Source organism: Setaria viridis, chromosome 9, assembly GCF_005286985.2.
Source record: "Setaria viridis chromosome 9, Setaria_viridis_v4.0, whole genome shotgun sequence".
In the NCBI taxonomy this organism is placed as follows: domain Eukaryota; kingdom Viridiplantae; phylum Streptophyta; class Magnoliopsida; order Poales; family Poaceae; genus Setaria; species Setaria viridis.
Genome location: NC_048271.2, coordinates 21,529,643 through 21,543,902, shown reverse-complemented (window position 1 = coordinate 21,543,902; position 14,260 = coordinate 21,529,643). Strand labels below are relative to the sequence as shown.

Genomic DNA, 14,260 nt, shown 5'->3' with positions numbered 1-14,260 from the left:
CCTGCAACCTTTTACCATTATCACTTTTCAAACACTCCATTGAATGATGATGTAATAATAAACAACTATGTATGAATTGGATGATGCAAAAAGTCAAAAAAGCTAGTCTGAATTTCAACATTTCATAGAAAATGTTTTCACGTCAAAAATTATTTCTTGTTTTTCATGAAAAGTTCTAGGCGGACATTCCTGATACTTCAAATTTTAGTTCTTACACTAAATTTCACTATTTATTCTTAGTAAAATAATAGGAAAAGAAAAAACAATTGTATATCGTATATCCCACTAAGGCCATGTTTGTTTCCGATTATTTCTCGCTTACAAGCGAACATAGACCGACCCAAACTGTCTGCTTATTCCCCGTTTAGCAGACAATCCGCTTAGCTCAAAATCTTGGAAATAACGTGCGGACGGATGGACTTGTAGGTTAACGGTAGTTGCAATTCTAATTTTTTTTCCTAGATAGATGCACTTGTAGGTTACTGGTAGATGCAATTCCATTGTTCTTTAAGTATAGACTTGGATTTTGAATCAAGTATGTAGTATTCTAACAACATATTCTCCATACAGCTGGCTTACCAGACAATCCTAATTCCCAGATAAGTGAGCTCCATATAAGCAGAATCAAATAGGGCCTATAAATAGCAGTTCTACCAACCCTAATGTTCATATAGATCCAACTACAACTTGATATACGTTGTTCCGAGAGGAAATATCTTTAGGTAGAGAAAATTCCTGCTAGTTGTAAACAGGGTACATCAGCATGGTTAAGAGAGTCACCCAAGTGGATACCCAAATAGTTTCTCCAGGAGTTCACAAGACAAGCATGGTCTGGTCTCACTCTTAGAGCAAACGCCAAACGTTACACAAAGAAAAAATAACATTTTTAGCCTTTCCCTCACTCTTTCTGCACACTTGACTATAACAAAATAAAAGAACGAGAACGATCTGAACAATCATCGATGCCCTCTCAGCAAACTGAAACAATGGATTCAATTAGATCAATAAGCGGTGCAAGCTCAGCCTTGTCGATCAACTTGAATTCCTGCACAAAGAACGAAACCGATTCAAAAAAAAAAGAAAAGGACAAGAATTAATTGATTAATTCAATCAATAAACATTTTCGGCTTGCACCTGAAATAATTCTGTTGGAAAAGATGTCACACTCACTGACGTGAAAGGGTATACATGTCAAAAAAATGCATGACGAAATGGCAAGAATGAAAGTTATCAATAACTTTTCTATACTTCCATATCATTTTTGAAATTCTTTGGTTTTCCTACAAACAAATGAAAACTCTTCTTTCTAACTGATCAGAACGCATCATTCACGGAAAATATTTTACCATGAGATGGTGCTGTATAGTGCTCATGTTGGAGCTGCCAGTGTGTGGGAGCACCTTTATCTTTTGTATCTTAGAACTAAAACCTGTTTTTATAACTCTATCCTACTTAATTGAAAGGCAGAGTTCCTACCATTTGCTTCAAAAAAGGCAGAAGGATCAAGGGGAGAATAAAGAGGCAGCATACCGAGGTGAACAACGTAAAATGCTTGAAGCAGGTGTTAAGGTGTGCCTCTTCCTTTAGGCTCACAATCTTCTGAAAGTGTGAGTGGTAAATATGGGCATAAACACGGAAAAGACGCTTGAATATCGTCTTCACAACTTCCTTGAAATTTTGTGGAAAAGAGGTTCCTGCATGGATGGTTGAAGGCAATCAATCCACATAAATGAGGTACTATCGTTGAATTGATATATGACTTCTTAACAAGATAGTATCAAAATCAAATAAGTTGTAGTACCAATTTTCTGAGGGAAGATGGATTCATCATCAAGCTGGGCCTCTATCCAGTCCATCAAGTACTCCACATATTTGGGCGCTGAAACCTCAATCGGTTTCTTGATCTGCACCCCATCAGCCCACCTGTACTCAAACCTGGAAAAAGGATTTATTATCACCAGTCAAACTCTTGTGAACCAGATCAGGAGTTTTGTATTTGAGACCACATTCCTCTCCCAAAGAGGGCACATATCTTACTTGGGTCCTGCTGACATTGTTGGGCATGTAGCTGGTGTGCAGAATTCCATCAGAGTGCCGTACAAGATGTTCACCTGATTGAAGAAATCAACAGCTGTGAAGAATCAACAGCTATATGATCAGCACATAGGACACAGTTGCATGGTACACCTTTTCCTCTTAACATATGAGTAATGCAAAACTTACTATTAACAGCTAGCCATTCATTGAGATCCTCCCCTGGTGGCAACCGAACCGCATCCCTCAAATTTCCGCTTCCTAAGGTTGAATCTATGTGTTTTTTCAGCTGCACACCCTGCATCAAACACAGCAACAAAAAGGGAAGAAGAAATTCCTTAGTCCTCCACTATATTGGCAGAAAAGAAGTATTGCTCTGCATTTTACGAGAGCCTGTCAGCAAACTGTTCTCGTATAATTTTGATTGTCTTATATTTTTAAAAGACTCCAATCGTGCAATTCTCTACTTTCATGCGGCAAATCCCTTACCTTTTCTTTTCTTTCTAGGACGATCAGAGGGAGTTTATGAATTATGATCACAAATAATAAAACAAGGTGCCATAAACAATTTATGAAAATATCAAAGATAACCTTATTTCCGGACGGTGCATTCTTCTTAGGCCTGAATGTCTTTTGATTCCTGCTCATGAATAAGGTGCATCCACACAAAGATTGATCAGATACGTATAGCCGAACAAGAAAAAGCATGTACACGGAAAACTAATCCATGCATGTCTGGAAAACTCCATTGGAAGTTTGGAACTTCAATTACAATAGATGAACAAACATAAAATGTTTTTTATTTAAAAAACTCAAAATTGCAGCCAAGAGAGAACGTGCAAGCATTATTGTTCCCCAGGTCAAAACCATTAGTTTGTCGTTCCCTTCTCCTTCTATGTTTTCTACATATTCAGATAATAATCATTAAGGTTTCATTTGGATGTCGATATTGTAGGGCTTGGTATTGAATTGAATCCAATACCAATTCAGCCTAGTTTTGGAAATGGTTCACAATACCAAAATAATTGTTTGGATGTACATGTAATTGCTAGATGGAATTCAAGGAGGCTTCAAATACCAATTCTTGTTTGGATGTGCATATAATAGAATTTGGCATTGACTATCTTCTTCTCTCCATCGAGTCCTCCTCTTCCTCACCGAGTCCTCACCTGCGCCTCCACCTCCTACTGCTTCGACATGTTGGCGAGAAGGAGGGCCACGGTGGAGGAACGCTGCTGCAGCGCGGTGTACACCAGCAAAGGGAGATGGAGGACCCCGCCGGGGAGGAAGTGGAGGAAGAAGAGAAGGGGGTGCTGCCCGGTGAGGGAGAAAGAAGGGGCACCAGGCGAGGAGAAGAGAAGGGGCGCCGCCGGCAGCAAGGGAGAAGAGAAGGGACGCCGCCACCGGCGAGGGAGAACAGAAGGGCCGCTGCGCCGCCGCAGGCGAGGAGAAGAGAAGGGCCGCTGTGCTGCCACTAGTGAGGGAGAAGAGAAGGGTCGCCGCGCCACCGCCGGCGAGGAGAAGCGAAGGAAGTGCTTGTTGCGTCAGGGGAGCGGGCAACTGTTTCTTTTCGATGGGGAGGCGAATTCAGCGCGAAACAGAGGGGAAGTGCTTGGCATTGAGGGTGACGAGCTGCAGGTGCGGTAAATACCAGTTGGCATTGGCTCTGAATTCCAATTCCGAATTCCAAACCATCCAAACAGTAGGTATTGGAGTTAGCCAATACCAATTCTCAATTCCAAGGCTGAATATCAACATCCAAACGTAACCTAATGCAACCTTCGACACCTACCAGAGCCAGATTTTCTTAAGAAAAGCAATCAGTCCTGAAAAAGAGCAAATGATCTAAATGGTGGGAGGGGGGTTAGAGACTCAACATGCATATATGCCGATTGGCTTCGAAAAATCAAAAAGATCAACAGAATAGAACAAGAAGTATTAGGAAGAGGCCATACTTGCTCCCAACCCCGAAGAGACTCATCTGAATTTCCCCTTCACCGCTCCATCAAGAACTAGGGCACGAAAAGAAAGAGACCAACCAGCAAGGTGGTGCGAGAACTGGGGGTATTGCTTTTGAGCAGGCCCACGAGAGATAATGAAATAGGTAGGAAAGGGTCGTCACGTGGGGTTTCTATTCTCTCCTCCGCCCGGGGCTCCCCTCCTCTCCTTTTGATATTTAACTTGTCACGCGGCTGTTGGATGCGATGCAAGTATGCAATGGCCACGGTGGTGGTGGTGGAGGTGTTAGTTTAGATGGAGTTTGGCGGGATCCTAGGTTCGGGGCGGAGAGGTTAATCTCAACCTCCACTCCTCCCCCTTTGGCTAGCCTGGCGGACGCACCTTTTTTTTTTCTCCCCATCAAGACCCACCCCACCACATCTCTCCTTCTCTCTCATTATATTTAGGATCATATCGGAGACCATAATTTGATTTGGATCTCCACGCTCCCTTTTACTGTCTGACGACAAGAGGGCCAGACCAAGTCAGACAGGTGCTTCCATTATTGTAAGCAAACATGTGTATTCAGTTGATGATGTATAAATCATGACAAGTGCATTGCTACTAAAAATAGACTTGAGTTATGCATGGAAGGCATATACACGGAAAACTAATCCATGCATGTCCGGAAAACTCCGGTGGAAGTTTGGAACTTCAATTACAATCGACGAACAAACATAAAATATTTTTCTTTAAAAAACTCAAAATTACAGCCAAGAGAGAACGTGCAAGCATTATTGTTCCCTAGGTCAAAACTATTAGCTTGTGGCCCCCTTCTCCTTCTATGTTTCTACAGATTCAGATAATAATCATTAATGCAACCTTGACACTTACTAGAGCCAGATTTTCTCAAGAAAAGTAATGAGTCATGAAAAAGAACAAACGATCTAAATGGGGAAAAAATAGCGACTCAACATGCATTATAACAACCTATTGGCTTCGGAAAAAACCAAAAGATCAACCGATTAGAACAAGAAGTATTAGGAAGAGGCCATACTTGCTCCCAAGCCCGAAGAGACTCATCTTAATTTCCCCTTCACTGCTCGATCAAGAACCAGGGCACGGAAAGAAAGAGACCAACCAGCAGGGCAACGCGAGAACCGGGGGTGTTGCTCTTGAGCAGGCACGCGAGAGATTATGAAATAGGCAGGAAAGGGTCGTCACGTGGGGTTTCTATTCTCTCCTTTGCCCGGGGCTCCTCTCCTCTCCTTTTGATATTCTCGTCGCGCGGCTGTTGGATGCGATGCAAGTATGCAATGGCGACGGTGGTGGTGGAGAAGGTGTTATTTTAGATGTAGTTTGGTGGGGTCCTAGGAGCGGGGCGGAGAGGTTAACCTCAACCTCCAATCCTCTCCTTTGGCCAGCCTGGCGGATGCACCCTTTTTTTCTCCCCATCCGGACCCACCCCACCACATCTCTCTCGTTATATTTAGGATCATATCGGAGACCATGATTTGATTTGGATTCCCACATTCCCTTTTACTGATTGATGACTAGGGGTCCACACCAAGTCAAACAGGTGTTTCCATTAACGTAAGCAAACATGTGCATTGCTACCAAAAATAGACTTGAGTTATGCATGAGAGGCATATACATGGAAAACTAATCCATGCATCTCCGGAAAACTCCATTGGAAGTTTGGAACTTCAATTACAATCGATGAACAAACATAAAATGTTTTTTCTTTAAAAACTCAAAATTGCAGCCAAGAGAGAACAGGCAAGCATTATTGTTCCCCAGGTCAAAACCATTTGGTTGGGGCCACGTCTCCTTCTATGTTTTCTACAGATTCAGATAATAATCATTAACGCAACCTTGACACCTACCAGAGACAGATTTTCTTAAGAAAAGCAATGAGTCCTCATAAAGAACAAACGATCTAAATGGCAAAAAAATAGCGACTCAACATGCATATATGCTGATTGGCTTCGAATCAACCAAAAGATCAACCGAATAGAACAAGAAATATTAGGAAGAGTCCATACTTGCTCCCAAGCCCAAAGAGACTCATCTTAACTTCCCCTTCACCACTCGATCAAGAACCAGGGCACGGAAAGAAAGAGACCAACCAGCAGGGCGGCGTGAGAGTCAGGGGTGTTGCTTATGAGCAGGCCCGCGAGAGGTAATGAAATAGGCAGGAAAGGGTTGTCGCGTGGGGTTTCTATTCTCTCCTCCGCTCAGGGCTCCTCTCCTCTCCTTTTGATATTCTCGTCGCGCGACTGTTGGATGCGATGCAAGTATGCAATGGTGACGGAGGCAAAGGAGGTGTTACTTAGATGGAGTTTGGCAGGGTCCTAGGAGCGGGGCGGAGAGGTTAACCTCAACCTCCACTCCTCCCCTTTGGCCAATCTGGTTGATGCACCCCTTTTTTCCTTCCCATCCGGACTCACCCCATCACATCTCTCCTTCTCTCTCGTTATATTTAGGATCATATTAGAGACCATGATTTGATTTGGATCCCCACATACCCTTTTACTGAGTGACGACTAGGGGCCCACACCAAATCAAACAGGTGCTTCCATTAACATAAGCAAACATGTTTATTCAAATGATGATATATAAATCATGACAAGTGCATTGCTACTAAAAATAGACTTAGTTATGGAAGGCCGAGTCTAGGAGATTCTCTTCACTAATCTATCAGTTTTGGCTACTAAGTGTGTGTGTATGAGCTTGATGTTATGGTCTCGTGATTTCATCTTATAAACTTCTTTCTTTTTAGCACAAAAGATGGTGAAAGGAGTCTTTGTTGGTGGGTTCAACGGAATTGTGGATTTGTATTATGAAGAAAATAGACATCCAAATTTACCTTAACGGTAACCTGAACTTGGGTGAAGGATGATCTAGGCATACATCAATACACTCAGCTAAGTAAACTAGGCTCAGTTGTTACTCCCTCCGTCTTTTCAGCTATGAATCTAGAGTAGAGTATATCTAGATGTATAAAAAAATAATAAATATAGAAAAATCAAAACGACCTTTAATTTAATTTGAGATAGAGAAAGTATACGAAAGGCGTCTCCTGTAGAGAGAAGGTTGACAATATGAATATGTTTCTATCTTTGTTTGGAAGCTGTAAGGGATGCACTGATAGTTCTAGTAGTTGTAAATTTCGAGCAATGATCGCTTTCCTGATACAGTGAAGATTAACATTGTTTTGTTGTAATGATATGCTACTCTCGCAAGAGTTATCCCCTGTATGCATGTGCATTGCTAGCATAATCTTCTACCTCAACTTCCCAAGAAAATCCAAGACAGTCAGTCATGTCAACGTGGTCCTGCATATTGTAATTTGTAAAGCCGGGGATCTTATTTCAGAGTCGAATAAAAAGCTTTTATCTTAAAAAAAGGCTAGGAAGGACCAACTTAAAAGCATATATGATATGTTGTGATGCGTGATCTTTCAGGATATTAGTGAACAGCAAGTTCGCTAAGCTTTTAGCACACCTTGCTTTTTCCCCCAGGAACGTGTCATTGGTTACATTGAAGCAAGTTATAGCCATGTTCCTTAAATGGACTCTAGAGATTTAACTAAAAGCATTGTACAACAGTTTAGATAATTGCTGTCTATTTAATTTGCCATGCTAAACACAGACAACTAAAAAGGCAGCTTGTAGAGTGAATCGTCTATTTAGCTCTCTGTAAACTATTTAATTCATCCATAAAAACAATAATCAAGTGTACACTTGATCTTTGTAGCCATTTTGGTGCTCAATTGGTAGAATGCATGATATTAAATTAAGTCATATAAAGTCTTAAAAAACATAAATATAATATGTATATTTGTATCAATAGGTACTTCAAATACATGATATGATTTAATAAAGTTGCAATACCATTACGTAAGTCTAATTTTGGTTTTGCCCCATAACGCTGCCATATGTTCAGCCGGTTTGATGTTTATCAACCGTCGGTGAAGGAGGTCGGTGAAGCCATGGCAGATCCACCTGCACCATTCTGCTCCGGCAAAGCGTGGCCACAACTCCTCTACTCCGGCGCCGCCACAGCTTCCCCATGACCTTCTGAATCTGCACCGCCGTTGTTGCTTTCCGCCCGACGACGACACAGCGGCCTTGCGCGTTTGAGCCGCAGCGGCCCTCCGCTGACGAGACACCTCCGCCTTGAGCAGATCTCGCGCCGCCACCGCTGCCTTCTTCTCCGCTTGCTGCATGCTGGATGTCGCCGCTGGTAGGGTTAGCCGCCAGTTGAAGGCGGAGGGGATTATTTAGGGAGGAGCATGGTGGAGAGGAAGAATAGGGGGAAGAAGCACATGCTTCTTTGGTGCCGGACGGAGAATCGCGCACGCGGCCGAGCGCATCGGATCCACGCCACCGTCGACGACCCGAAGCAGGACGTACAACGCGCTTCAGGACTCGGCGTCTCGCGTCGGAGCACGCGCGCGTGCCGTCGACGAACGAGACGATGGCAACACCCTTTCTCTTCAATTAATGACTGCCACGGAGGCTAATTGTGCTGTCGTGTACGCAAATAGATGGCAGCCGTCTCTCTTTGTACGTTCCCTAAGTATGTAGGCACCATCAGGAAATCTTCAAAGCCCTGGTATGGATCATGACCAACTCTGCAGCTCAAAGCATCGCCAGACCATGACGAGAGCGCGTGCATACGAAGAACCGAGGGTAGGACAAACGATCTACCAAAACAAAACAGCCATTTTAACAATTATTATCCTCCGTAGACGAACTTTCCGTATAGGTATTCTTTTACAATACAATACCTGAAGAAGCGACTATTCGAAGAGGGCTCTCTTAATAAGATTAACCTGAAAGACCCACTACCCAATTGTCACTCCCTCATCTTCGGCTTCCCAGCGTTCCGCTCCTCAGCCAGCTAGCCGACGGTAGGGGCGTCCGAGGTGGCAGCAAGGGCGGCGACAGGAGCGCCGAGGGAGCCAGCCATGTGAGAGAAGGCGCGGATGTTGCGCGAGAAGTGGAAGCTGGAGACCTAGGGCTGAAACCTAGACTCGTGATACCATGAAAGAGACATTTAGACGAGGAAAGATTAGATTAATTATACAGACTCGCCAGGGCCAGCGGCACCCATAGGCGGGCTGCCTGCCCGCTCATACACGTAACAAGGCCCGTAGGCTCACTAGTGTACATACAGGTAAATACAATCTAACAGTGGTGTTTTGGTGGAAACGGGGGAGCTCAGATCCAAAAGGTAGTACGAGAAAAGAAAGAAGGGGTGAGGGAGAACTGGAGAAGTAGGAGAAGGACAGTCCTCGTTAGCGTGCATGTGTCCTCGAACCTTGATACTCTCTCGCATCCCTCTCCTCCGCGGTATCCCACTCCTTCCTCCATTGTTGTCGGCAATAGCACATTGCTTCTCCTCTCTCTCACTGGCACCGCACATCTTTCTGGTCCTTTTTATCTTAACAATGTTTTGGTTCCCCCCACATTATTAAGAATCTTATAATAATGTTTCTGTGGAGTTTTATCCCGCTGGCTGTTCTGTGAAGGATCTTCCATCCCGGACAGAGATCGTTCGGTGCAATAGCTCTGAACCCCCTGTACCCGCTGCACCTCCCTGCTGCCACCGCCCTCCATGTCGGGCCTCCCTCCGCGTCTGTCTGGCACCTGCGTCTCGATCACCCTGGCGCCGCCATACTCTCCAGACTCGCCCAGCCGTCGATTATTGCTGCTCTCTCGCCAGACGCCTCCTTATGTCATGCGTGTCAGTTAGGCAAACATGTTTGCCTACCTTTTGCTGTGTCCACTTCTCGAGCGTCGCATAAGTTTGACATTATACATTGTGATTTATGGACATCTCCTGTTCTTAGTGTCTCTAGTTACAAATACTATCTTGTCATCCTCGATGATTGCTCACACTACTTGTGGACTTTTCCTTTGTGTCTTAAGTCACGTTATCTAACTTTTTCGCTTTTGTCTCCACCCAGTTCGGCACCACCATCAAGGTTGTTCAGTGCGACAATGGCCGTGAGTTCGATAACTCCAGCACGCGCACGTTTTTCCTCTCCTAGGGAGTTTACCTTCGCATGTCGTGCCCCTACACCTCCTCCCAGAACAGCCATGCTGAGCGTATGATCCGCTCCATCAACAACGTCATTCGAACCCTCCTTTTCCAGGCTAGTGCCCCTCCATCCTACTGGGTTGAGGCCCTCCACACCGCCACCCACCTCCTCAACATTCTACATACTTCGACTCTTTAGTTTTGTACACCACACCTTGCACTTTTCGGTTCCGAACCCACATACGATCACCTTAGAGTCTTCGGGTCAGCCTGCTACCCCAACCTGTCCTCCAAACGCCAGCACACTGTTTCTCACTCTAGTGCTGAGGCCGAGTATCGTGCTATCGCCAACTCCATCGCTAAGGCTACCTGGCTCCATCAACTCTTGCTCGAGTTGGGCGCCCCACCGACCAGAGCGACATTGATCTACTGCGACAACATGAACTTAGTGTACATGGCATCCAATCCGGTCCATCACCAGCACACCAAGCATGTGGAGATTGACCTGCACTTCGTTCGGGAGCGCGTGTCTCTTGGCGACGTCCGCGTCCTTCATGTACCGATGTCCTCACAGTTCACCGACATCTTCACCAAAGGACTGTCGTCTTCAATATTCACTAAGTTTAGATCCAGTCTAAACGTTCGATGCGTTGACGTTCCGACAGGGGGGTGTTAGATTGTATTTACCTGTATGTATACTAGTGGGCCTACAGGCCCTGTTACGTGCATGAGCTGGTAGGCAGCCCGCCTGTGGGCGCCGCTGGCCTTGGCAAGTCAAGGGTGGCAGCTAGGGTTCCTCGCCTAACCCTAGCTGCCCCTACGCCTGGTCCCCCAGGCCTATATATGATTGTAGCCTGTGCTCCTGTATAATCAATCTAATCTTTCCTCGCCTAAATGTCTCTTTCAACCACGCCCATCGCCCCTCCCAGCTCCAGCAACACCATGGCGATCAGAGCTGCCGTCCACAACCACTCCTTACCACCGCCACTGCTAACCACTACTATCTTGACACCCTTACCACCGATCTTTCCCAATCTATCTCCTCCACTTACATGATGGATAACAATGCGTTGTCTCATTGTCTTATCTGCTAACACCACCGTGCTGACTACCTCCCCAACCTAAAACTCCGAACCACTCCAATCATGAACCATAACCCTAACTAAGGGTGCATTTGGCACCGCTCCAAACCTGCTCCCTGACGTTCTAGCTCCTGCTTCATGCTGCTCCCACTCCCAACTGCTTTAGCTCCCTGAATAACCCATTTAGTGGAGCTTCTTGCTGCTCCAGCTCCGTCAGGTGCATGGAGGAAGGCAAATCAAGCTCCTACTCCCATGAATCGATCTCAGCTAGTAGCAAATCAAGACCTACTGCCTGCAAATTGAGCTAGGCAGGCCAAATGAGGGAGGCGAGGCGAGCATAAGGAGGCAAATCGAGCTCCTCGATTCGTGTGGCGAACCTTGCCGAGCAGCAAAGCTCCAGTGTCGGATCAGGAAGGCGAATGGACTCCGATGCTTCCGCGGCCAGCCTTGAGCGTGACGAAGCACGGAGAGGGATGAGCGGTCGCCAGGCCTGCGGCAGGCGACGAGCGGCTGCTGGACCTCCGCACTAAGGGATAAGCAGCTGCCGGTGTGGCGATGAAGATGAGTGGCCGCCGGGGGCGAGCAGCTGTCGGGAGTGGTGGCGGACGAGCGGCGCACGAGAAATAGCGGCAGGCTCGTGGGTTCGGGGAAGAACGGAAGGGAATCGGGGAAGGGGGGAGCAGGGTTTTTTTTTCGCTCCCCACTCCATGTGGTAGCGGAAGAATCGCTTCAGCTCGATTCACGGAAGATTCAGACGGCCAAATTGTCGTTTGGTAGCGCTCTACCGATTCTCGCCCGGAGCGGAGCGGCTGGAGCGCTACCAAATGCACCCTAATAACCACCTAGCCTCATCGCCATCAATGGATCTAGAGGCTCGTTTCTTCCTACTCTAACTGGAGTCGTTGGAGCATCGTAGGAGTGTCGTCGCGATTCCCTTATCCATTACAATTCCATTATCCTTATTCTTACTTCCTTCACCCTTTTTTCTCATTATATGTACTAGCAAAACGCACGTGCGTTGCTACTGTAAAAGATCAACTGTGTTTTTCAAACTAATGACATTTTTTATTTCCATCACTAAATTTTTATTCCACTTATGGGATGTCTACACATTTAATAAAAAAAATTTGAATTAATTATTTTCTTCAACTCAAATACCCATTAAATTAAAAAAAAATTATTCAAGCATGAGAGTTAAATCAGCCTCCGATGGCCACCGACGGGGCTCTTTAGTCTCGGTGGGTAATATCAACCGGGACTTAAAAAGCACTTTAGTCCTGGTTGTAAATGCCAGTGGCCCTTGGGAATCTGGTGGGTGTTTTGTCCCAGTTGCAACTATCAACAGAGACTAAAGGGGGTCTTTCCTGAACAAAACGCCCCCCACCCCTCCACCCACCCACACAAGGTGCGCGCCCCAGTTTCTCTCCTCCTTCTCCTTAATTCCAACGCCCACAGGCCTCCTCTCCTCCTCCCTCCGGCCCCACCTCCTCTCCTCCCTCTCTCTCTCCTCCCTCTCCTTCTCCGTCGGATCCAGCCGGCCCCCACTCCCTCTCCCCCGGCTCCTCCTCCCTCTCCCCCGGCCGAGGCGGGTAGCAGGCGCAGGCCGGGCGGCGCGGCCAAGGCCGGGGAGGCGGCTCTGGCATGGCCGAGGCGGCAGGGCGGTTGTGGCGGGCGGGCGGGCGGCGCGGCCGCCCGGGGCTGAGGCCAAGGCCGGGGCACCTTGCAACTAAATCCCTCTAATAAGTGGGACATACTTGTCAGGACGGAAAAAAAAAGAGGCAGAAGTCTTACTTGGTAGAGATTTTGAGTCAAGAGGGCTTTCTTGTTAAACGTGAAATAAGATCCCTCCTGTTTTAGATTGTCCAAACATATGGCGCAAGAAAAAAGAAGAAACTAAACCGCTCCTCTATTGTTTTTCAAATCTATTATTCTTCTTTTTTTGCAAAACAGTGTCTTTATCAGCGAATCGCCTATGAGTGGGTGGTGTGAAATGGGCGAATCGCCGATTTGCTAAATTCCATCGCCGTCAAGAAAAGAAAAGGTGTGCATATTTCCTCTCAGCTGTAAAGCAGGAATTAGGGTAGTTAATTACTCCCTCCGTTCCAAATTATAGATTATTTTAACTTAATTCGTATATCTAATAATGATGGTCTGTGTCCGTCGCAATACCATGCGGCCGAGCTAGGCACGCACCGTGGGAGTAAAGTCCATGCTGCCTTCCTATTCCTAGCGTTTTCACATGGCAGCGCAGTCCAAGTGACTAGCACAGTTCGAGTACTAACATGATCGACAAGCGGCTCGCGGCATTTACACATACGCTAGCGAACAGGTTCTCAGGAACACGAGACGTTTTACTACACGTCGCCGGCAGCCAGCCTAGAACCAACTCACAGAAGAGGCACTGGATCCGGTCAAAGATGGCACAAATTCCCCTCATGATCATGGATCATGCTATCTTGACTGCCGAATGCTAAACTGCAGCACAAAGCACACGTCTGTTTGTTTGAGATTATAATCCATTTAGATTATATTTTGTTTGAGATTATAATCCATTTAGATTATATAATCTAGATCATGGATCATGAGTACTATGGTAAAAAAATATTTTATGATCATCATGTACCACAAATAATCTCAAATATACTACTCTTACGTAAATTATTTCAGATTATTTGTAATCCCAAGATACTTGAACCGTAATCTAGCTTAGGGGTCAGGGCATGGTCCTATTTGGTTCCACAAAACTAAAGTTTAGTCCTGTCACATTCGAGTCCTTCACATCGAATATTTAGATAGTAATTAGAAGTATTAAATATAGGTTAATTACAAAATCAATTGTATGAATGAAGGCTAATTTGCGATACGAATTTATAGTCTAATTAATTCATGATTAACATATATTTATTGAATTAATTAGACTTAATAGATTCATCTCGCCCATGATTTATGTAATTAGTTTTATACCTTCTGACCGGTATCAAACACCCGATATGACCCGAACAAACACCCGATGTGACCAAAACAAAAAAATTAGTCGCCTTAGCTAAACTTCGCACTACCTCAGTGAAGCCTCCTATGCTGCACTGTACTCTAGCTAAAATAAACCAAAGCTATACAAAGTTACACCCCAGATCACAAGTCAAGCAGCAAAGCAA

At 45.5% G+C, this 14,260-nt stretch overlaps 1 protein-coding gene across 2 annotated transcripts; it reads right to left on the bottom strand.

Annotated features, from left to right (window-relative positions):
- Positions 1-785: 785 nt before the first annotated feature.
- On the bottom strand, positions 786-5,055 carry LOC117840502 (MOB kinase activator-like 1A). 2 transcript variants are annotated; one of them, XM_072290945.1, is made up of 7 exons: positions 5,030-5,055; positions 2,626-2,677; positions 2,224-2,332; positions 2,038-2,131; positions 1,802-1,935; positions 1,531-1,694; positions 786-1,045 (listed from the first exon to the last, which is right to left on the bottom strand). In XM_072290945.1, the coding sequence occupies exons 1-7, from the start codon at positions 5,053-5,055 to the stop codon at positions 971-973; spliced, it is 654 nt and encodes a 217-aa protein (XP_072147046.1). In that variant the 3' UTR covers positions 786-970. The 2 variants fall into 2 exon arrangements, with proteins under 2 accessions (XP_072147046.1, XP_034576902.1); XM_034721011.2 differs by having other exon boundaries at positions 2,626-2,674.
- Between the last annotated feature and the right edge of the window lie 9,205 nt (positions 5,056-14,260).